Source organism: Molothrus aeneus, chromosome 1 (genome assembly GCF_037042795.1).
Source record: "Molothrus aeneus isolate 106 chromosome 1, BPBGC_Maene_1.0, whole genome shotgun sequence".
Lineage (NCBI taxonomy): Eukaryota > Metazoa > Chordata > Aves > Passeriformes > Icteridae > Molothrus > Molothrus aeneus.
This window is the reverse complement of record NC_089646.1, coordinates 136688329-136712582: the sequence shown is the minus strand read 5'-3', so window position 1 is coordinate 136712582 and position 24254 is coordinate 136688329. Positions and strand designations below refer to the sequence as shown.

Sequence of the window (24254 nt, the reverse complement as noted above, 5' to 3'; positions counted from 1 at the left end):
TCCCTTTACAGACAGAAATGTGCAATGCAGCCAAATAGAAAGACTTGCAACAATGAACCACTACATATATTCCTTACAAAGGAGACCAAATATATGTTTTGGTACACACATACAGCACAGGTGTTGATGACTATGATTATAGCTGCTTGACACCATTCATAATCATCAAGTGTTGCTGAACTTCAACCACTGAGGCTGAAAATTTCCATGTCAGTTATTTGTACCAAACTGATTTTTTAAGGCTTAATTATTGTTACCAAAATTTCAATGATTTTCAATACAAGGTCAGGGAAAATACTTGCAGTTCAGTTAAAAGAATTAAGTAACTATTGGGAAGAAGAAAAATACCCCACAGTTTCTAACTGGAAAGTACAACGTGATAGTAAGCCTTTGTGCCAATGTGCTGTCTTCAGCACAAGATCAATGTAAATTTGCTCATGTTAGAACCTTCAAAGCATTTCAGTCTGCAACCACTCAACAGACCCACTCAAAGAGTCATTTCAAGAGACTGTGCAAGCTCCAGCCCCAAGCTTAGGAACAGAGTCATCCAAGCCAGGTAGTGCCTTTGTGGAGCTGGATACAATGAGAGAACTGTCGTGTCTGTACTTCTAAAGGTTCCCACTACTGGAAAGGAAGATTGTTCAACAGAAGGACAGAAAGTGTCAAAACAGAAGAAAAAAAAAAAAACCCTAAGTCTAGGACAAAAAAAACCCCACTGGAAGGTCCCAGTTAGACCCTGAATTTTCAGTGCTTTAAATAGACATTAATCAGTATCTGAAACAGAAGACTCTCAATACTTCCTCTACTGTCAGCCAATTGCTGTGAAATTCATTAGCAAAATAAAGCCCTCATTGCCCTCCAGTGACTGGTCCCTGTAGAAGACTGGAAACCATCACCTACATCTGTAATCACTGTAAGCAGTCCGGGACAGCTCCAGCGAATTCAGCTCTGATAATGAGCAATGTGGGAATCGATGCAGTTCAACATTTTAAGTTGAAGCTGCAGTCTGCAGGTGCACCTGCATTGAAGAATGTATTCTCCAGTGCAGTATCACAGACCACTGCCTCAAAGCTCCACCTCACTCACAGCCCAGAGAGAAGACTGCTCATGAATACTCCATGTGATCCTTCCTGCCTGAGAGCTGGGCTCAGGCAAAGCTGTGCCATGCTGCAGTAGTGCAGATGTAAAATTACGAGGTCCAGGAAATCAGACTCTCAGATGATTCCATTTCTCCTTGAACAATTTATGCAGTAGTTTAAGATTTAGCCTTATCACCAAGAAAAAATCTTGGACAGTTTTATGGATGATTCTCTGACCTGAGTAGGTAACTGTTTCTGCTTTTGTTAAAGAAAATTGACACACCAAAGTAAAATCTCTTGGAAGCATACAGTCATTGAACTATTCTGAACAGACATCAGAGAACACCCAAACTTCACAATCTGAACACCTCAAGAGCTTTTGCAAAATCTCAGACCCTGAGATTATATACTCTATTTAAACCAAAAGAAGCTGTGAACCCAGAAAAAAAAGCAAAAGCATTTGCACAAGGAGAATATACTCTTGCCTAAAAATGTAACATACACAGCCAGTGTGAACCTTGCTTTCTGTCAGATTGATTTGATGTCTGCACTTTGCAGCTCTAAGTCCCATCCCAGCAACACAGTATGGCAATACTGCATGTAGCATATGGAGGTCAAAGATAGTTCCATGGCTAAAATCCTTCTGTCGATCTGATCTACATTATTTGATGGCCACACATTTCTGAATCAGAAAACATACTCAAAGGGTTGTGCTTTCAGAAGAAATGGTCTTCAATAGTTATTTTTCATTATCCTTTTTTAGGACAGTCCAAGTGTCACTTCTAAAGTGACAAATGTAAAGAAATTCCTAAGCAACAGCTCAAGAAGTCAGAGTCTCCTACCAGACTGCAAGTTCTGGTACCTGTCCTAGCAAAAGAGCATCACATGCAGCTTCAGCAAAACTATGTACACATTATTCTTGCTCTAAGAATAATGTGTACATAGATATGGAAAACAGATGGTATTAACAAGCTTGTACAGAAATGATGCCTAAGCAGAGAATTAAAGGAATGGCAGGTATGTGAGCATGCATCAGCATCCAGCTGGGTTCATAAGACTGTTTACAGGCATCATCTTTGCACATCACATCTGATATATTTGCAAATGCAAGTCACAGGGGAATTCAAAGAGAAGACAGACAAGAACCTCAAATCTCAGATTTGGATTTTCCAAAGTATGTGTATCTAGCCCAGCTTGCTCTCTGGACAAACACAGAAAAATATAAGAGATTTGAACCATAGGAGAGAGCTGTCAGGAAAATACCACACAGCTCCCTAAGTACAAGTACCTACTCCAAACGTGATGGTTACAACAGGGCTGTATCCAGGAGCATGCAGGACTGCTCACATTCAGCCTGCAGTGCTTGTGTATCAGATGTTTTACCCTAGACCTAGTCTGACATACTGATTGAACAAGGAGGAAAAAACATGTGTAGAGCACAGAAAGAACAATTGGTAGATTGTTTTACCTGTAGTTTGCTAACTAGTTTCTTCTGCTATGTTGGGTGTCTAATTCAAGGCTCATGTGAGCTTCAGAGAGGTGTTTGCTTCTAAAGGCATAGACTCACAAGAAGCAGAAAAATAAAACTGCAAATACAAACCATCCCCAACCCAAATTCACAAAATGAGGTTGCAGAGTCTAATGGAATCTAGAGATTGCTGATACTTCTTCTGAAGGGTCCCTGTAACCATGCAGCCTGGGTACTGCACATACACATGCTTACCATGTATTTTTCCACCCACCTTTCTCACCTTTTGAAAACTTGAATTTGTCAAAGTCCACCCTTTTTCCTAATAAGTACTTCCAGTGCTGAATGACCTGCAAAGCCAGGATTCATCTTCCGATTACTGAATCACTCAAGCTTCCAATTTCAGCTTTTGAACACAGACTGTTGTCCTGCTAAGCCCCTATATCCAGTTATCAAGTCACCTATCAACCTTCCTTTCAGCAGCTTCATCTCCTGTAACATGACAAGGCTCACCTTCCAGGCTTGGGAAAAGGCTGTGCTCTGCTTTCTATCTACTTCTATGCTACTCTTAGAATTAAAACATCACAACTGGACACAGCATCCTTGTAGATTTAGGCAGCCTGACCTGTGTACATTACAACAATCCCTGCTATTCAATTCAACTTTTATAACAAGAGATTACATCAGTCCCATTAGCTTTTCATTTAGAGTACATATAATCTGTCTACCTACACTAACTCCCAACTCATTTTTTTCCTTGACAGCCTGCTTTCCAAGGGAGAAGAGGCTGTACCTGCAGGATAAAGGGATTTCCATTTAGCTGGATTATTTATACCACACCTGTACCATTAACACACCCTGCTGATTGTTTGCTGCCACATCAACTGCTACACTTAGGCAACCAACACAGAAAGGCTGAACGATGCTGCACAACCAGCCAAACCAGGGGACACCAATAAAGGCCCTTTTCATTAGTGTCTCTCTACTGTGTACAGGCGTCTGTCAATGGACCAGCCTCATTCCAGCAAGCAGCATACAGAATTAAAGGCACATGTTTAATTAAGATGTCATGTGATCCTAAGCTGTATGTTTTCAGGGCAGAAAAAGGCATATATTCTGCATGGTAGCTGTTAAATACTAAACTTATACCCTCGCCAATGGAAAAAAAAAAACCCAAAAAACAAAAGAAAGAAAGAAAAATGTGCCAGGTTAGTTTGACAGGCTGAGCATCAAGATAACTGGTATTACCTATACAATGCAATTCTTTGTTGACAGAAACCCAAATTAACTGTTCCATTCTTTTGGCAGAACTGGCGAGAGGCTAACAGGTCTGTAGCTCCTTGTGTTGAGAGTAATAAAAAAATCACAGACCATCAGTTATTAACAGAAAGAAGCTTTCTCCATAAGACAGACTCGGAATGAGTCACTATGAGGTGGGTCTGCATATGGCTTAATGGGACATAAAAAAGGGCTGCACACATCTGTGGATGGCAAATTCAGCAGTAGATTAGCCTAGGATAATGGTTACAGGTGACATTCATCACAATCAAGCTGTCTTTTGTTTGTTTTTGATAAGTCAATATATGACAAGCTTTATCTATATGCACAGAGCATCCATAAACCAATGGACACGAGCAATTTTGCATGGCACTTCAACTAGAGCTTGACAGCAGATTGGATTGCAGTGCTTCATAGGTTTGATATGTTCATAACAGATTGCCACATTCCTGGCATTTCTCCAGACAGTGTTTATACCTTAAAACAGCAGCAAAAATTTGGAACACACAGCATTTCCTTACAGGCCATTTGGGATCATTGCACATTTGGCACTGTTTTTTGAATAATCTTATTAATCCATCTTCAGGTTCTGAGATGTTATATTTAGATCAAGAACAAGTATGTAAGATAAAATCTACATAACCTATGAAAAACAAACATTAAAAATTGTACCTTCAAAGCTGCAGTCAAGGAAAACCTTGATTAAATAGAACAACTGTGCCAACATCCAAAACCCAACTGGACATGCTCCTGGACAATCTATTCTTGTTTTACCTGCTTGAGCAAGGGGGTTGGACCAGATGGTTTCAAAAGGACACTTCTAACCAAAATAGTTACAGAGTCTGGTGATTTTGACCCGCAAACAGGTAAATAATCTCAATTTGGCAATTCCCTGCACCCAACAGAACCTGCAGAGAGAGTGACTGGGGTTTATACACATAAACTTCTTTTGAGGATCAAACATTTGAGTAAAAGACCTCCCTGTAATCACAGCACAATGTCACCAGGCCCTGTGCAATGCAGGTGCCCTGTCAGTACAGCTGACAGCACTGGGATTACATTGACAGCTTGTCTCAAACACATGGCACACTGACAAAAGATACGCATTTCCTCAAGGGCAACATTGTTCAGCATTTCACAAAACTGAACAAAACCTCAAATTCCCCTTGGGAGAGCATTTGGGTTTTTTATTCAGTGATTAAGAAGCAACACTTTTGTCTGTGGAACTTGGAGGCTTCTCTTACCAACCTGACAGGCACAAATTCCTCATGCTTCAAGCAGAAATACTGGGAAGCAGGGTAAGGTCTGCACAGCCTGATGGATTGCAGGCTCTTGAGATTCTGAAAACTTCTGTGGGACAGCTCATGTTTTGACATGATTTTTGGTCTTCTTTGGTTTGTTGGTTTTTTTCTTTTAATTTTTGTGGGTTTGTTTGTGGGTTTTTCCCCCATCCTTTTCTGCAGGCTTAAAAGACTAAAATCAAGACTAAAGAAAGACTAAAATCCACAGCAGACTGCAGCCACTGAAGAACAGAGTGCCTGATTTTCAGCAGCAACACAGCTATCAAATAAAAGCACTCATACATTAGATTAAGTTAGATAGTAGCTGTAGTTAAAAAGAAGCCATCAGAATAGGAGGCCTCGAGTTTTATCTGAGGCCAAACACTTAATGTTGATTGCTGTATAACAAGAATTTGCCTCTAATAAGTACTTTAGGGCTCATTAATGAAACCTCAGGGGAGAGAAGACTGTGCTCTGTTGTGGGTTTCTTAAGGAGCCATGTCTTTAGTCCACCTTGTTAAAAAGGTACACAGCTAAATCCACATGTACATGCTTCAGACCAATCATAAGGCTATGTGGCAGTAGATTCACAGCTCCAAGTGTGGGGTTTCGGTTCACAGGTAACAGAATCAATTAAAAGATACAAGTTTCTCACAGTGGATTCCTCTTTCTGAGCAGCAAGCATTTGTCTGGATGCCCACAGAAGGACAGGAAGCCTTCTTCTGCATCAGTTCAGTGCTGGTCACCACTAGGACCTGAGGAATCAGATAAACACTTCTCAGGGTGTGCAGATCCTTGCTGGGTGAAGGGAAGAAAATCAATTCATCAATACAGTAAAGGGCTTGGATGGAATCCAGCCTTATTTTATATTTTTTTCAAAAAGAAAAGCGCTTCTTTCACAGAATCTACAGGAAAATTCTGGAGCTGGGTCCTTACATGTTTAGTGAAGAGCCAGGTATTTGTGACCTCCCTGCACTGTGCATTCTGCTATAACAAGGATGAAGCTTGGGGTCAGGTGCACCGCCCTGGACCCTGTCAGACTTTCAACCTGTTCAATTAACTTTATTAAATCAAACAATTTCTACTGGAGCACCAAGAGGCACTTCTTTTTAGTGAAAGCTATTCCTTTGGCAAACCCCAACTAGTAGAGGGCAGCTGCTTTAGCACTTCAGCAACCAAAAAGAAAAGAGAAAAAAAAAAACCCAGAACACCTCTGGATTTTATTTTTATTGTAATATGGGGGAGGTAGAGAAGGAAGAAATCTTTTCTTCTCCAGTCTCTTTGCTCTCTGCAAAAGTCTCAGCTGGCTGGGCTATTTCCAGAAGCAGAATGAAGGAGGGACACGACAAACCAGGCGCTGACAAGCTCATTAGCGGAGCGGGGAGGCTTCGGGTGAGGGGACCCTCCCGAGCGCAGCGGTCACGACTGCGCGGGGCTGCACGAACGCCGGATTCCTCCAGGACCGCCCCGGGATCGAGCCGGAGCCGCGGCTCCCTCAGCTCCCGCACGTTGCGGAGCCCGCGCGGGCCGTTCCCGGTGCGGAGGCGCCCCCTGCAGGCGGTCGCGGGCCGTGCACGGCAAGAGGCGAAAGGCGCGGCTTCGCCAAGGGCAGCCCCAGCTCTGTCCGACACCAGCCCGGAGCCGCCCAGGGTCTGAGGCACTGCGGGGATGGCCCCAGGGGCTCCGAGGGGTTGAGGCACTGCGGGGATGGCCCCAGGGGCTCCGAGGGGTTGAGGCACTGCGGGGATGGCCCCAGGGGCTCCGAGGGGTTGAGGCACTGCGGGGAAGTCCCCAGGGCAGCACGGGGCTCCGAAGGGTTGAGGCACTGCGGGGATGTCCCCAGGGCTGCAGGGGCTCCGAGGGGCTGAGGCACTGCGGGGATGGCCCCAGGGGCTCCGAGGGGCTGAGGCACTGCGGGGATGGCCCCAGGGCTGCAGGGGCTCCGAGGGGCTGAGGCACTGCGGGGATGGCCCCAGGGGCTCCGAGGGGCTGAGGCACTGCGGGGATGGCCCCAGGGGCTCCGAGGGGCTGAGGCACTGCGGGGATGGCCCCAGGGCTGCAGGGGCTCCGAGGGGCTGAGGCACTGCGGGGATGGCCCCAGGGCTGCAGGGGCTCCGAGGGGCTGAGGCACTGCGGGGATGGCCCCAGGGCTGCAGGGGCTGTTTGCCCAGCCACAGCGGGGGAACTCGGGACAGGGCAGCTGCAGAAGCCAGCCCAATTCCTGCAGGCCGTGCCTAGACTCTCAGCAGAGGAAACGAACACAGCTGAGAACATAGGGCTGGGACAGATGTGGTTAATCCAGTTGTCACAGACTCGGTGCAAGAGCAGAGTCATTGTCTACATATATATTATAAACCAGAGACCAATGAGAAGCTGAAATCACAGCATAATTGGTGGAGGGCATCTGGAGGCAACAGCAAGTCAGAGGTGAGAGAAGGAACACAGGATATTGCAGACCAACTGGATGAGAGAGATTAAATACACACTTAGAATCACAGAATCATTAAGGCTGGAAAAGACCTCCAAGATCAAGTCCAGTCTTTGGCCAAACAACACCACCATGTCAACGAACCATTCAGCACTAAATGTCATGTCCAGACATTTCTTGGACGTTTCTGGGGGTGTGGATTCCAACACCTCCCTGCACAGCTTATTCCAATGGCAGACCACCCCCTTTCAGTGAAGAAATTCTTCCTTGTTCAAAATAGAAGTCAAACTCTCAGCCATGGCTTCATCCAGGTTCAGATATCAGGAGCTTCCTTCTGCATTTCACCGTTAGGCTGGATGTGTTATCAGACTGAGGAACACTACCAAATAATTATAAGACTACACTAAAACTAAATCCCTGTATCGTGAATAGTTCACGCTGGCAAGTAACAAGCTGAAATAGAAAGAATCAGCTCTAGCTGCTCACTGATATCACAAACACACACCCACTAAGCAGCAAATTAATTCACTTTTTCAAAATGAGGAACTGTATGGTCTTCTAACAACTCCTCCACTTAATCAGTTTAGTTTACCTCATCTAAGTTTTCCTTACCTACAACTGAGCCATAAAATTGATGTTGCAGTTGCACAGCAAAAGCAAGAAATATTTCTTCCTAAACAATAGCAAAAGTTACCTGAAAGGACTGAAAGGAGACCCTGCAATATCTCCCATTTCTTTTCCTAGTACACCAGAATGGGATCTAAAACTTCTGAAGTGTTACAGAGAAGCCTGGATTGATGGGAAATGAGAATTCTAACTAACAGTTAGTGATAGATCCAAAAACATAGAAAAAAACATCCTAAGAAATAAAATAAGAAGCTAGAGCTTTGACATTGGCCAAAATGTTAGAACTTCTAATAAAGTAATCAATATTCCTGTAAAGCAGCTAAAGACAAAATAGTTGATAAAAAGCAGGCTTCATGAAGAGCATGAGAAGGGTCACAAAACAAAAGATGAACAAAGGAAATAAGGTGAACATAAAAGGGTTGTTTCCATAACATCTTCTCTTAGCTATATTAAGTCCACTAAACTCATCTGCTTGAAGGTAGTAATTTCCTCTCCACTTACTACTTCAGTAATTCACCCTCTTACCCTTGGTTTTACAAATCCCACTGAAGGTGGATGCCTGACTTACCTAAGATAGATGGGTAAGCACCCAAAGGCTACATCAGCGGCTCTTAAGCTTTTTGGCTCTGTCAGTGGATCACAATCAGTGTTCAGTTCTTCTTGTAGATACACTGTGCAGCCTTATCAGCAAACTAGGAAATATCACAAAGCTTTACAATATAGTTTGAGAATTCCTGAAATAGGTTTTGCTAAGACATTTGATACACTTTTCCATATCTCACCCTAATTCACATTTTTAGATCTCTTCTGAGTAAGGAACAGAAATTGATTTTGAAACTGGCTGCCATGGTGAGAGTTTTTGGCAGTGCATTGTACATGATATTGATGTGAATCAGTGTTCTGTAGAGAATACAGTGGATCAGGTTTATAAAACTGTACCACAAAGATCTTTCCAAGGAGTACAGTAAAACATGGTATGATCTCTAGTTAGAAAAAAAAACCTAAAGTAAATATAACAAGATTAAATTAAAAATGAGAAAACCCTTTTGTTAGAGGGAAGGAATAATCCCATTATCATTGCATGTATAATTAAGAAACATTAATTCCCCATCTGACAGCATATGAAGAGTAAGTACCAAGGAACAATTAAACACTGCTTCAAATGAAGAGCAATATACCTTTTTCTTCTCTCTCCTAAATGTTCATACTCTAAGAGTACAGAAGAACTCATCTGTGCTAAATTGACAGGGAATTTCAGATCTGAAGCTGAAGGACTGGAATTATGCTTTTCAGTTCAAAAATGATTTGGATTCTGTGTTCTGCATCAGGCAGGAGTACCAACTACAGCAAATCTGGCTAGCACAGCTTTACTGAATACTGAAGGGATGAAAAAGGGGCAGCTAGAATAAAATTCACTTCTGAATATACTGTAGAGCAACTCTTTACTGAGACCATCAGAGATCTTCCAGGTAAAGTGGATAGAGCGTACTAAAGAAAAGCTGCTTGACCCAAAAAATATCCACTAAGACAGGAAACTGTGCAAAACATTCATCAGCTACTTGCACAGCAGATCTCACATCTGATAATGGACTAGGAGCATGGAAACTACATTCTGAATTTAGCAGACATGGAATTTAACATCGTTGACAAACAAGGCCAAAAATGCTTCCATTGCCCTTTATCAAGTTCCCTTTTCTACCAAACAGAACAGATTATATTATCACTTCTTCCACACAGAATTTTATGTAACAAATAAGAGCACCAAACACTCCCCCCCCACTGGTTTGTGCACAGAGGCGAAAAAAATAGCTATTTCATTACTAATTGATGAACTCTACAGATTATTTATCACAGAAAAGACAATTGATCAGAAAATAATCAACTATATTAATACTTAAATTACAATTCCCATGAAGTGTTTGAATGCCTCACTGCCCCCTTCTCAACTGCAGGTGAGCCTTCCTGGCCAAACCAGATCTCTCAGCAGCCACCACAGCTTTGTCTCATGCTGTGGAATTTTGCTGTATGTTTTATGAGCTAACACCTGACTGAAAAGACAGACCCAGAAACCACTGCTGAGACATGAGAAAAGATTACTTTCACACAAAATTTTCTATGTCAGTAGGAGGCTGAATATTGAAAAAGATTTCTACTTTTCCAACTTTTCAATTCTATGCTATATAAACACAGCAGCACATTAATATATTTCTGATATCTTCCATGCAAAAAGAACAGTTGCCATATATTATGCAAACAGAAGCCTTATCCTGACACTCACTCTTTGATGTGTTCCACATGTTAAAAATTTGAGAGCAGCCAAGTATGAAACAGGGAAAACTCTACAGTCCCTCACATTTTCCAACACAAGCATCACAGCTCCACAAAGAATGCTGCAAATAGGCCTGACCTTACCAAGACAGCAGAATAAAAGCTCTCTCTCCAGGGTGAAGCCATGATTTCATTTTATTTTTTAAACTGCAGATGGATGTAGTCAGGATTGATTTGACAGCCCACCAACCAACATTGGTGTTAAGACCTCACAAAAAGAGCATGGAAAAGTGGCATAAATAAGGACTGAGGGTAAGGCTGGTTTACACTTTGCACCACAGAGAAGGGAAGGGCTGCCCAGAGATGGCTGGAGATGAAAGTTGCTTCTGCTCTCCACCATCAGACTAACACTGCTTGGCAGAAGACATCTGTTGTGCTGAAGAGACTGTCACACGCAAAACAAGAAAGGTAACTAATACTTTATTGGAAATACCCTCAATTTAGACACAATGAAAGTTCTTTCTGAGATATATGACAGTGCTGAAGAATGCTCAAAACTTGCTACAGTTTGGAACCAAGCAAAGAGAAACTTAAAAATATTTTAAAGGAGGCTTGAGTACTTTTCCTACAACACATTGACCCAGGACCTTCTCTTCTTGGTATCAGCCCCACACCTGATCATAAACACACCTCTAGCAATAACAACCTAAAGGGTAGGCTGTGACAGTTTTAAGGGACAATAAAACAATGTCCAATAAGATAATCTAAGAAAAGGTGCTGGTTTATGTAGTCTTCTGCAGTGTAACAACAGCAGGATCTGTGAGAAGACTCGAGGGACTGGTGTCAGGAAACAGCTGGGGGACACCTAAAAGGCCACTTTACAGAAGACCTCATTTGGCTTCTTGCATCAGGCCTCACATGAAGTGTGTTGTGTCATTGGCACAAGAGATATTTTGAGTGAGTGTAATACTCATCAATAATGGAAGGATGAAAGATAATGTTGGAATCACTTGCCAAGCGAAGGTCAGGAAGTGAGCAGAAGTTGTTCCAAATTGAACAGACCTGTTAAGAGGAAGGCTTACTATTGACTCAAATAGTATCTTTTATACACATATCACAACAGATTTAACAACACTGGAATCTTTATCTCTGTTGTACATCAACCAAAACATATGGCAAAGGATGAATATATTCATGAGGTCTCACCACAGTGAGTAAACCCACCTACTTTTGGTCACCCTTCCTGCCCTGGAGCCAGGAACGAAACACGGGCCCCTGCAGTCCACTGTATACCTTTCATCTCACCTGAGGCCCATGAAATAAAGGGCAGAAATATATTATATATGTTCTAAAAATTGGAAAGATATCTGGGAACAATTTAATTTAAAAAAACCCTTTCTCTGTACAGAGAGAGAATAATTTAGACCCTGAGGATTCAGTATGCTCCCTAAGTAAACTTCCAGTGTATTTCCAGAGTAAACTGAAATAGAGACACGATATCTCCAAATTCCAGTGTAGTATCTTAAACCATGAGACTATCTCTTCATTAAAACACTAAATAACTTGAACATTTCATCTGATATGATAAACACTAACATCTATAAATATATTACTGAAGCGAAAAAAATTAATCAATGCTGATTTTGAAAGCATGATTTTTATATGAATTTCATGGCATAAAGCTTATTTATGTCAATAAAGCTCATTTAATGCAAGCATCTTTAGAAGATCTAAAATTAGCAGATTTTAAGACTATTTGCAGCAGGTTTTCAGTATCAATTCATATTTCATTTTCTAAGGTGCCATTTGGTATTTAATGAATATTCAGAAGTTCTGGTCTCTTCTAAAACTAAAATGAGATTTTCTTGAGTGCTGTTCCTTTCCTTCTTAAAATTTTAATTTTAAAAGGTTTGAGTCCTTTCAAGTATCTCCTATCAAATTTCTTCAATTGGACCAAGGTACCTCTTGGGCATTACTTTGACAGAATGAGGTTTGTTTAATGATCATAGCATTAAAAACTCTTACTCTGAAGACGTGCAGTTGCACACTGAGGAACATGGTGTAAAACCAAAACATGAGGCAGGCCTTCCTTCTTTCCCTCCCTCCCTCCCTCCCTTCCTCCCCCCCCCCCCCCACATAGTTATTTATCCCCAAATAGTTATTCCTTAATCATTCTATGCCCAGTCTTGTTCCTATTAATGCTTTAATGCTGAGACATTAGAAAAATCCTTATTTGCTTCAATGGTATGGGACAAGACCATCAAAGAACTCATCTCTCTAGAATTCACCAGTCATCTAAAAGTACTGCTGCCCAGCAAATTCAAAGTCACAAATGCACACAGAGCCAGGTGTATTTCTCATTTTTATCTCCAGGAATATACCAGTATAAAAACTGGCAGGTCAATGCAACTTTTTATGTCTCCTCATACTGTTGTAAATGCCAACACCTGTTGTAGAGCCTCTAGTGACATGACCCTACCATGGCATTGCCTTCTTTGTTGTACAGGCCACCATCATTTTTTTTTTCTTCCCTTTTCTTATTTTTCCCACCACTGCTGATTCCTGCCAGGTGCCCTTAGATCTTGCTCAGTATTACTGCTTCATATTCTTTCTGCTCTGTCTTTGGGTTCAGCACCTTAAAATACATCTCACCTGTTGCTGAGTAAGTCAATGCTCCACTCCCTGAATCCAAGGACTTCATGTATTAAAAAGTCTTACCATTTCTTATTAGACTAGTCCATATTTAATTTACCCTAACTGGCTGCAAAATGCATTTCACTGCTGGTGCTCAATAAGCACTCAGTAAGCAAATCACAGGACCATAGAAGAATTCAGATTGGAAGGGACCCCAGCAGATTTCTAGTCCAACCTCCAGCTTAAAACAAGGTCAGCTATGAGATCAAATTGGGTTTCTCAAGGTTTTACCTAGCTGGGGCTTGAAACCTTCCCAGAACAGAATCTGAGCAACCCATTCCAAAGCTTCCAAGTCCTAAAAGGGGAAGAAAGCTTCTCCTTATTTTCAGCCTCAGCCTCATATCTCTCATACATCACTGCAAAGGGTCAGGTTCCATCTTTTTGACAAATCCTCCTGTATAGTGGGAGCTGCTGCTAGTGCCCCCATCCCATGCTGGCAAGCTGCCTCTCCCCCAGACTGAACAAGCCCAGCTCCTTCAATCCACTGGTCACACAGCAAGAACTCCAGCCCTGGGCATCTTTGCAGCCCTCACCCTGACTTGCACCAGAGATCTAAGAACTGTAGTCTAAGAAGTACAGAGTAAAGGGAATAATGACTACTCTTGATCAGGTTACTATGTTCCTGTTGATAGTGACAGCATTCTTTGCTGCAAGGGACAACACTGGCTCATTTTGTCTCCCTGACTATCAAGGTCCTCTTCACTAGAGCCACTTCCCAGCCAGTCAGCTCCAGTTTCAGCAGGGTGCAAGAGCCTCAGCCTTCCCAGCAGCACAACTTTACAATTGTCCTTGTTGAATTTCATAAGGGTCCTACTGATGCATTCCTGCCAGTGTCTGGTCCCCATGCCTAGATCCCTATGGATTGTCCCTGCTTGAATCTATAGACTGGTACCCACCATTTGCTGTCATCTGCAAATCTGATGAGAGTACACTCTGCCCACCCCATGATGTCCTCAACATCACTGTTAATATGAAGATCTTTTTTCTTATTAGGTAAGTTTCCAGATGAAGATTTTTTTCTTTTACATCTGCAGCTGCTCTTTGTCAGAAGTAGTAAAAAGGTATAAATCTCCACAAAGGAAATGATAGTTTTGGTTTCATCTTTGTCCACAACTCAATAAACTTTAATCAGCAAGAGTCTCAAGTACAAGCCACACTTCTCAATATCTATATTAACAACTGTTAGATATGTTTGCTCAAGATTATTTTCCTGGCTTATGACCATGCCTTAGATTTTATCTTCAAATAAAGTTTAAATATCATTTTTGTGTCACTTTCTTCAAGAACTTTTCCATCATATTTTTCCATATCAAAACAGCCTGTAAAGTCACATTAATTCCTGAGATTTTCATCAATCACATCAATTTTCCACAGCCATATCTGGGAACAGTTACACTACCTTGGCTTAATCTTCACATTAGTTTCCATGGTCCTTCTATGCTCTACTTTTTCTGAGCCACAAATCCTCTGTTCTTTCCCTTTATTAGATTTCAAATAATCAGAGTCATGGGGACCAACAGCACTGGAAATATCCTCCTGAGTTAATGATTCCACTCACAATATTATCACAATATACTTTTATAAAATCTGTACAGATATTGATTGTGTTTTTTCTTTGGTAGTTGCTGAATTGAAGTTCTTTCCTGCAGATTTATTTTCTAACACTCATACCAATATTTTCCCTTATACCTCTTTTGTGTAAAGTAAAAAAGAGTGATCTCAATTCCTCTTTTTCATAGAGGTCTATAAAGTTCAAAGTTTTGCACCTCTGCAATGCAATTCCACAGTCTCCATCAGTGTTTATGCTGAAATGAAAATGTCTTCCTTTCAACTTCATTTCACAGTGTCTTAATTCTAGAAAGAGAATATAGTAAAGCAGTACTAGAAAATATTTTAAAATAGCTTCATTTTCTTCTGGTAGTGCTCTGGATGCAGTCAGCTCTGTACACATGGGTGGAGACACAGACTGCATTCAACAGATGGTGACTGAGAGGAAATGGGCACAATGGTCATGTACAAAACCTTAACACTTAGCAAACCACCTCTTACATTTGTGTACATGTACTCATGGCTACATAGTAAACAACTATGGGCAGTTTCTCATATTTGCAATCATTCACACATTATAAGAAAATAGCAACAGGAATGAAGGCAAAATTGGAAACAACACAAGTACATGTGTATGTGATCAGACAGTGACTGAAACACACATCAGTTAACAACACATTGTTAAGACTGAGATTTGTAGGTGAAACTCAAATTCCTGCTTAACATTAAATGGCAGAATGCCAATTTCCAGTTTTGTATACCACCACTGCAGAGAGCAGATCAGTGTTCCATATTAAACTTACAATTAATTACAGATTAATTGCTATTTGGTATATGAGCAAAAATGCTATTTAACTCCCAAGTTATATTTGCTAAACTCATGCCAATTAAAGTGAACAGCCAAAAGACAACTACAGCAAACTGAGTAGGAGTTAACAAGTCAAGCAGATCAACAGGATCGATATCAATTCTAAAGTAAATAAGAAGACAATACAATTTTGCATTCAATATATTCTTTTAAGAAAAGAGACCCGGTTTTGAAGGTTTGGAGGTCCTATGTGTATTTGTTGAGTAACCATGATAGAATAAAGACATATTTTTTAGACTAGGCAAGGAAAGTACGTGCAGCTGAGAAGCAGCACCCTATACAGCGAAGGAAAGACTGTACAAAAGAGTGGCTGGCTGTACTCAAGGCACATTTTGGACAGAAATCAGGGGTTTTGGCTGGAAATAATAGTTCAGATTGATTTTAGATTGATCCTAGGAAAATACTGACTTTAAGAACCATAAAATACTGGAATAGAGAGATGCGAAAATCTGCTTCATTGCAAGATTTCCAGAACAAAGCTAGACAAACATCTGTCAGAAATGAACTTGCTGTACCGATCCTGCTTCAGGCTAAGGGAGGGGCTCAGTTGGGATCACTTCCTACCCTACATATTAGGAACACAAAGATTTTTTTTTTTTTTTTTTTTTAAAGAGTGGGCAGAGGCATAAAAAAAGAATATGTATTCAAGGTCAAACATCTCAATGAAAGAGAAAATTTACATAAATTACATTTGCCTCATAGGATGTTTCTTTATGGTCGGGTTTTGTTTTTTTTTATTTTGAGTGAACAGGGTGAGGCCTTTATTTACATACAGACTGATTTCTTTCCTTATTATATTGACCCTGAATTATCTGAAACTGTCTTTTAAAGAAATGAGGATATCACTTACCATATCCTATGAAAGCTGGAATACTCCCTTGGCTCTAAACCGTGTAACTCTCTAGTCACACATTCAACAAAAAGCCCTCAGTGCACAGTTACAATCTATTAACAGCAAAGTAAAACAATTCCCCACATTTTAAGTCAGTAAAATATTGCTGATAATGCATACTTTACCAGTTATGTCATGCTGTTTGAATGACTCACTGTAGATTTGATACTGATTAGGGCAATGTTTCTTCAGCCATTTGCAGACATCCTGCTGGGTCCATAACGCCACAGGCTTAGTCAGCTTCACAGTTCCAGACTAGGGGCAAAGAATGAAGAACAGAAATGATGTTTAGTCTGCACACAAATTTCAGAAATATTAATCTGTCATTTCCATATATGATATTAAAATACTAAATGCAAAACAGGAGCTGCTCTGACAGATGTCCAGTAATAGCCAGCCCATTCCACAAGACCCTGCTGTTCAAATACATCACACAGGAATCACACACAGTGGAAGGTTCTTTAACATTACTTTCCATTGCTTTCATATTCCTTGCATCACAGAACCATACTGCACTTCAATAAATAGTGTTAAGAGTGACCAATGACTACAGCCAAAAGATAACAGATGCACAATTTGAATAGTTCAAACTCACAGGAGAGCTGCACATTTGTGCCCCAGTTTGGATATAATCACAGAAGACCAGGAGTACCCTCTGGCCAGGCATGGTCCTCAACCAAACGACAGAAGATCTTGCAACAAAGGCCTGTAGTGCCAACAAGCCTGAAGACTGCTTTGTCTGAGGAGACTACACACCAATGGACATGGAGCTGGTGATATTGATTTATACTGAACATTTCAGCTGACAAAATTCCTAATTTTAATGATGTTCACAAGCAGCTATAGTTTTTCTGTTTCCTTTATAACTTTAACTTTTCTACAATCACCATGTATTACCAACAATAAATGTTTCACTGGACACTGCTGATGTAAGTGGATGTGAACATCAATGTATACATTTACTTCATATTTTGTCAAGGAATGAGTCTAGGGAATAAAATCAAAGTGTCTGTTTCAATGCTATGCATGCAGAATACTATCCTCCAGCTAGCTCCCTGGTGGTGAAAAAGTTTCAAGAGAAGTTTCTCTGCACAAATTTGAGGTGAAGGGGAATGTCATCTCAACCCATCTTCTCCATTAGGACTCATGGCAGACTCCCTCAATGTCACCAGGCAGGGTTTATCCCAGCATTTGCTCAGATGCACTTTGTCAGACAGACTTTCACAAAGTTGCTTTCAAATTTTTCATTACTAGAAGCCCGAAATACCAAAGCAATTTTAAGCTACTGCTTTGCATGTCCTATTAAGTCCATAAAGTACGTCATGCAAAGATAGTAAGTTAGGGCCAGGGATTATGGCAGACCTAAAAATCCAGCAGGCAAATGTGCCTTGAATTTCTCATGCCCAGTTGTCCCTATCTCCTTTTTATTGCCTGTGTAAAAGTTGAAGAAACAGTAGGAAAATCATGATTGAATATATAATACAATGCACATCCCCTAGCTCAGCCTTTTTCGGTTTGAAGAAAAATAAACTCATCAGAAACATGAATCCTGTTTCAAACATGCTAATAGGCATCATCCATATTTAGAGGTATAATAATAATGCACAGAACCACCCCAAAGAATCAGTCTCTGCTGCTGCTGCCACCCACCAAAATACAGAAGCTTGACTGACAGACTTAGTCTTCACAGAAACAGAAACTTCCAGAGGTGCTGAGGGTGCACAAAAACCAGGACAGCACTTGCCCTAGCAGTGCCCTTTCTGAGCAGCTCATCAGTCTTCTACACACACAGGAGCCCACACTGGTCTGGAGAAGGCACAGCCTCTGCAAGGAGAGCAGCTGCCCCAGAACTCCCAGCTCCTCATGCAACCCAAGAGATCAAAGGGCCCTCAAACTTCTCTGGTCTTCTCATCACTGCTAGTTAACTGAGTTTCAATGAAGAGTCCAATATTAAGCAATCAGTTTGCTGAATTTTTGTTACACGCAGATATAAATGGGTGTCCTCCTCAAATTACATCAAAGAAATAAAAAAGCAAAATTAGCCATGTGACACAAGCAGTCTGTCTGATTCCATAGAAATCCCTGAGCTACAGGCTCAAAACTTCACTGTCTATCTTTATATGTGTTACTGCTTAAAGATTTTTTTTTTTTTGCATTGGAATTTTTGAAGACTAGAGAAAAGTCTGCCAGCCCTTGAAAATAAATGGTTAATAGTTTTTTTGGTACATTCCAAAAATACTTAAATGATAAATATTTGTATACAAATATATACAGCTAGCTATGGACTTAAAATTTATTTATTCCTAGCTGAAAGTACACAAGCAGTGCTATTGTTTGTTTAAATCAAGAGGCTGTTCTTTTCAGTTCAGCAACTATTGTCTTCTTAAAAGGTTTAAGCACCATCGTGTTAAATATCCAAAATATTATCCAAGTTATTAACAATTACAGTACAAGTTTAACACATCCCTCTGTGCCTACAGAACTGAAAGATGGTTTCAAATGTAGCTTTTATGCCATGCCAATACAGATCCCTGCACAGAAAGCATACATGCTGACTTCTTCAATGTTTGGAACTGTGTTAGAAACATTTAAACTTATAACTACAGTCCAAAGAGGACATTTTTACATAGAAAATGAAACCTAACATTTTTTATTGTCAAATTTTAAAGGACTTGATGAGTTAGAGGAATAAAGGGGGCTTAAAGGAATGGTGCAAAAGTATGTCTTCACTTTCATTTTTGGAACATCATACCCAAAATATTTTCTAACCAGATGCTCCAAATGAAAGGCTCCTAAAAATATGCCTTCCTCCCACAAAATTCATTTCTTAGTTTCTTTCCTGCTCTGAAGGCTAGATCTCATACAAAAAACCTCCCAGTAAACCAAAGAAAATTACCTGTACCCAAAGCAGCATGCCTACTAAAAGATACCCCTGCCATTAACTACGTATGAACTACCCAGACAGGTGAAAAACATAGTATGTTTTACTGTATTTCTGTTTCTTAGCTCAGTCAAAGAATAGGCCCAAATTTATTAAAATAAAATAATGTATTTTAAAAAATACCTTTGATCTGGCCTTCCTTTTAATTTTCCTGACATAAACTAATCCTAAGATCACCCTTTGCTGGCAACTCTGTAATAGTTTTCATCTTGCCAAATGCTATGCCAAGTCTTGTGCCAGATATAGATGTAATGAGAATAAAAGTCTACAGTATTTTGGTCTTTTCTTGTATATTTGAAGGAAAACCTGTTTCTTCAGGATTTTGTGACAAACTTTTTCTTCTAGACTGCCCAACCCCAGCTTTTGTTACGTGTATCACAAAATATAAAAATGACTGCCAAGAAGAAGAAAAAAACATATTTACTACTTGACAAAATTTCATGCTCTCTTTGTTCCATGGTGCAGGGAAGACAGTACTCAACATAACTAACTCAAGAATAAATAAATAAACAACTAAAACTTACAGCCTGTGCATTACTAGAGAGTGTATTTTAGTATTCAGAATAGCATCAGCTACCATGCCCTGCTCTTCCTAAGCAATGATGGACAAGTTATCTCTTCAGCCTTCCAGGTGCAATTTACCAAGCCTGCCAGCTTTGAAGGTCAATTTATTCACCAGAATTTCTTTATTTATCATATTTTACTCCAGAAAGAAAGGGCCTCTGTATTTTTGAGTGATGAAGGATTCAATCTCATAATTTAAACTACCCCACATACTTTGAGACAAGCTATCTGAAAGTGCTTCTCCAACTCTAACATGTTGTGTATTTACAAACCTGCTCAGATTACAAAAGTCAGGGATTGTGGAGATGAGGGTGCCCAGTCAAACAGGGCTGCAGGTTCACTGGAATAAGGCTGTCTCATACTGTTTGTAACATCTGGTTTGCCAACATACTGATCCTGACACGTAAGCATGGTCAATGCATATTTACATTCAAATTTACCCAAAGTCAGACCCCACTGTTTCTTTTATGAAACAGATGGATAAAAAAGGCACTGCTGAAAGCATTATTGGAGCAGATTCTGCTCCAATATACGTGTTGAGAGATTCTGCTCTGGGGTTTTCAGTTTAACTAGAAAAAGACAAAGCAGAACCAATTTTGTTACAGCCGTGTTGGCCAAAGGACTGCAATGGTTTAGACTCTGCCAGCAGGTAAATAACACACAGCTGCTCACTCACTTGCTCCCCCAGTGGGATGGGGAGAAGAACCAGATTAAAAAAGTTAAACTCATGGGCTGGTATAAGAAGAGTTTAATAAGTAAAACAAAGTAAAATATAATTGTATTAATGTTTATAGTAGCAATGATAATAATGATGATACTAGTGATAGTGATTAAAAGGAAGGGAAGAAAGAGAAAGAAAATAACCCCACAGTAAAACAAGTGATGCCCAGTACAGCTGCTCACCACCTGCTCAGCAATACCCAGCCCATCCCCAGGGCTTGGCTCCTTCTGGCTGTCATGGGTTAACCCCAGCCAGTAGCCAAGCCCCAGGCAGCTGCTCACTCCCTCTCCCATCAGTGGGGTCAGGGACAGAATCAGAAGGGTAAAAGCCAGAAAACTCATGGGTTGAGATAAAGACAATTGAATAGGGAAAACAAAAGCCACACACATGAGCAAAGGAAAACAAGGAATTAATTTCACTGCTTCCCACTAGCAGGCAGGTGTTCAGCCATCTCCAGGAGATCAGGGCCCCATCACATGTAACAGAGACTTAGGAAGACAAACACCATCACTCCAAAAATCCTCCCTTGTCCTTTCTTCCCCCCACTTTATATCCTGAGCATGATGTCATATGGTCTGGAATTTCCCTTAGGCCAGTTTGGGTCACCTGCTCTGGCTGTGTCACCTCCCAGCCTCCCCCAGTTTCCTCACCACCATGACCATATGAAAAGCAGAAAAGGCCTTAGCTCTGTGCAAGCCCTGCTAAGCAATAACAAAAACATCTCTATATTATCAACTTTGTGTACAGCACAAATCCAAAACATAGCCCCATACTAGCCACTGTGAAGAAAATGAACTCTACCCTAGATGAAACCAGCATGCTGGCCAACACCCATCCAGGTTTTCCTATGAAAAATCACAAAAAAATGAAAATCCAGGTTTTCATGGTAACAAAGGATATCCTATGGAACGTACCAGTTTGGGTCTCCTGTCCTGGCCATGCTCTCCCCCAGCTTCTGCTACAGCTTCTCATAGGCAAGGAATGAAACACTGAAGAGTCCTTGACTCAGGGCAAGCACAGCTTAGCAACTACCAGAACATCCATGTGTTATCAACATTATTCTCTTACTGAATCCAAAACACAGCACTGTACCAGTGACCAAGAAGAAAATCAAGTCTATTCCAGGTGAAAATACGACAGAACACAAGCAAGGCAAGGCTACAAGGAGAAGCACCACACGTGACTAGACCAGCAGTGTGGGTTCTTCCAGCTGTGCTTCAGACACAACTGCTCAATGCTGAACCATTATGTCAGCCCAGTCAGGCAGTTTGAGGGAAAAGGGGACTCGGTTGTGAGGGGCAATATGAGACAGGCAAAAGAAAGAAGCAGTAAGGTCATTGTGACCTAGCAGGGACAGAGAGAGCAGTATGGGTGGCTGTCACAAGAATAATAGAGTCAGCTGGGGCAGGAAACATTAAAATGGGTCAGAAAACCATTGACATGTCTGTGCTCAGAGGAAGAGACTGGAAGAAAAGAAATGGGATTGTTTCATACATCAAGTAGAGAATTTTCTTAAATCAAAACATAATGCCTCCTGCAAGCAAACTAAAAATGGTCAATGATATATTTAAAAATTATAAAAATAAAAATTTTATGTTTATCTGACACAGATACATAAAGCAGGGAACTTTACTACACAGCTCCAGGAGTGATCTAAGTTATGAAATCTTTCAGGCTGCTCCAGAAGCAAGGCTAACAGCATAATCTTCATCATTTTATGACAAGAAGCAGCAGGAACAGCAATGCCAAGTAAGAACTTCAAAAACATTATTTTCTTTTGAAACATGCTTGAGTTATATTTCTAAAGCTGAGAAAATATCATGTATTCCAAATTACTTCTCCAACATTAAATTGCTTATACAGAATTCAGAATCAATGGCTAACATAAATGTGGCTTTACATCCAGGAAAAAAAATGAACCACACTTGTGAATGTGTTATCTTAAAATATTGAAAAATCTGGAAAGGGTACATTTTGGTTTAGAAATACACTTTCTCAGGAAGTCAGATAGTTTATACTTACAGATTTTTCCAGCAAAGACAGAAGAAAATTACAGTAATAAGAAATGCCATAAAACCACTGAAATATCCATTGTATTGGGTTCCCATCTATGTTGTTGAGAATTTTAATACTAAGAAGACATGAAAACAACAAACCAAAGGAAATGTGTTTTTTACAAAACAAACAAACTACAAAAATACTGTAAGACAGCTTGTCTTTTATAAGATTGAATGTTAAAAAGATTGCTGATAAAAGACTGAATGTATAAAACTTGAATTAGATCTGAAATCCAGACACTGAACAGATGGTGACAGTCTTCTGGTACTGGGGGGGAAAGAAGAAAGTTAGAGAAGGAGATGAGGACACTGGGGCAGCAGCAGCTCAGGGCTCTGAGCTGTGAACAGGACCAGGACAGCCATCTCCAGAAAGGGTCACATAGGGGAAAGACTGGAGACTGGCAGGGAACTCATGGAAGGTAGGAGAAAAGTGTAAAAAGTACTGTAAAGTAGATTTTCTGTTCCTATCCTTCCTCTTCCTGAAGGAAAAGGAGAGAAAAAATGCCACTGCTACAAGGCTCCCTCCTACATGAGCAGCAGTGGTTCACTGCCTGCTGTCTCTTCCTGAGTCTCTCCATCTTTGCACACCACCAAGGCCCAACTCACTCAGCAGCTGCTTTTTATTGCCTCCAGTAGACTATAAAGGGCTGTCCCTGCCAAGACAATCCCCTGGTGGTGTTTGAAGTCAGCTCTGCACAAGCAGAAACCCAAATCCATGTAGCACCACCACTTGTTCAAAGACTGAACAAAGAGGGAGGCTTTCCCTGGCTTTCAAGCAGCAGCAGGACTGACCCAATCCAGCACCTTCTGTACCAGTGCCACAAACAGGTGTACTACAAACAGAGGAGGAGAGGAGAAACAAATTATGAAATATGAGACTCATCTGAAAAGTGAGGAGTTGGTAAGAGGGAGTGAAGTCCCTCTGAAGGCTGTTGCATGTATAACCACCAATAGGAAATGCTAAAGGTGACCAAATAATATCACTGAGCTTTATCCTGATCTGGATAAAGACAGAACCAAAACAACAGGCAAAGAAAAACAATGTGACACATTTCCCCTGAGAGCTCTCTCTTTCCATGAAATATCCCACTCTGAAAGCAAGAATCACGACTGGCAGATGCAGGTGTTGATATAAATGGCAGTGGCACTATCAGCAAACTGTGAAGAACTGAAATGTCAGAATGAAAAAGAAGACTGAGCACTCCTCAGCATTGTCAAAAGCCTAACATCATTCTAATTGCTATCAAAAATCCTGAAAGCCACAACTGGGACAGACAGGCCAACAATAAAATCACAAGTAGGACCAGGAGCACCATCAATTTTAGGTTTTGACCTCCAAATCCAAATCAAAGCATATAATGTTTTAAAATTCACTTCATGTAAAAAAAACTGTATTTTTAATCTTGTCAAATTTAAGAGCCTTTTACTCACCACAGTGGATTCCTTCCAGTCCAAAAATTAAATATTTGCTTTTGGATATTTGCTGAGAAAACAAAAAAGGAAGAGAGGAAGAGTTGCTCTGTTGAGGTGAGCGTTGCTAC

The 24254-nt window shown here is 40.7% G+C and overlaps 1 protein-coding gene across 1 annotated transcript in view; it reads right to left on the bottom strand.

The window, feature by feature from the left end:
• SAMD12 (sterile alpha motif domain containing 12) overlaps nt 1-24254 on the bottom strand; it is a 175835-nt gene that overhangs the window by 114974 nt on the left and 36607 nt on the right. Inside the window, exon 3 of the mRNA XM_066565820.1 lies at nt 16556-16685. Within this exon, the coding sequence (XP_066421917.1) occupies nt 16556-16685 (130 nt within the window). The remainder of the gene's footprint in view (nt 1-16555; nt 16686-24254) is intronic.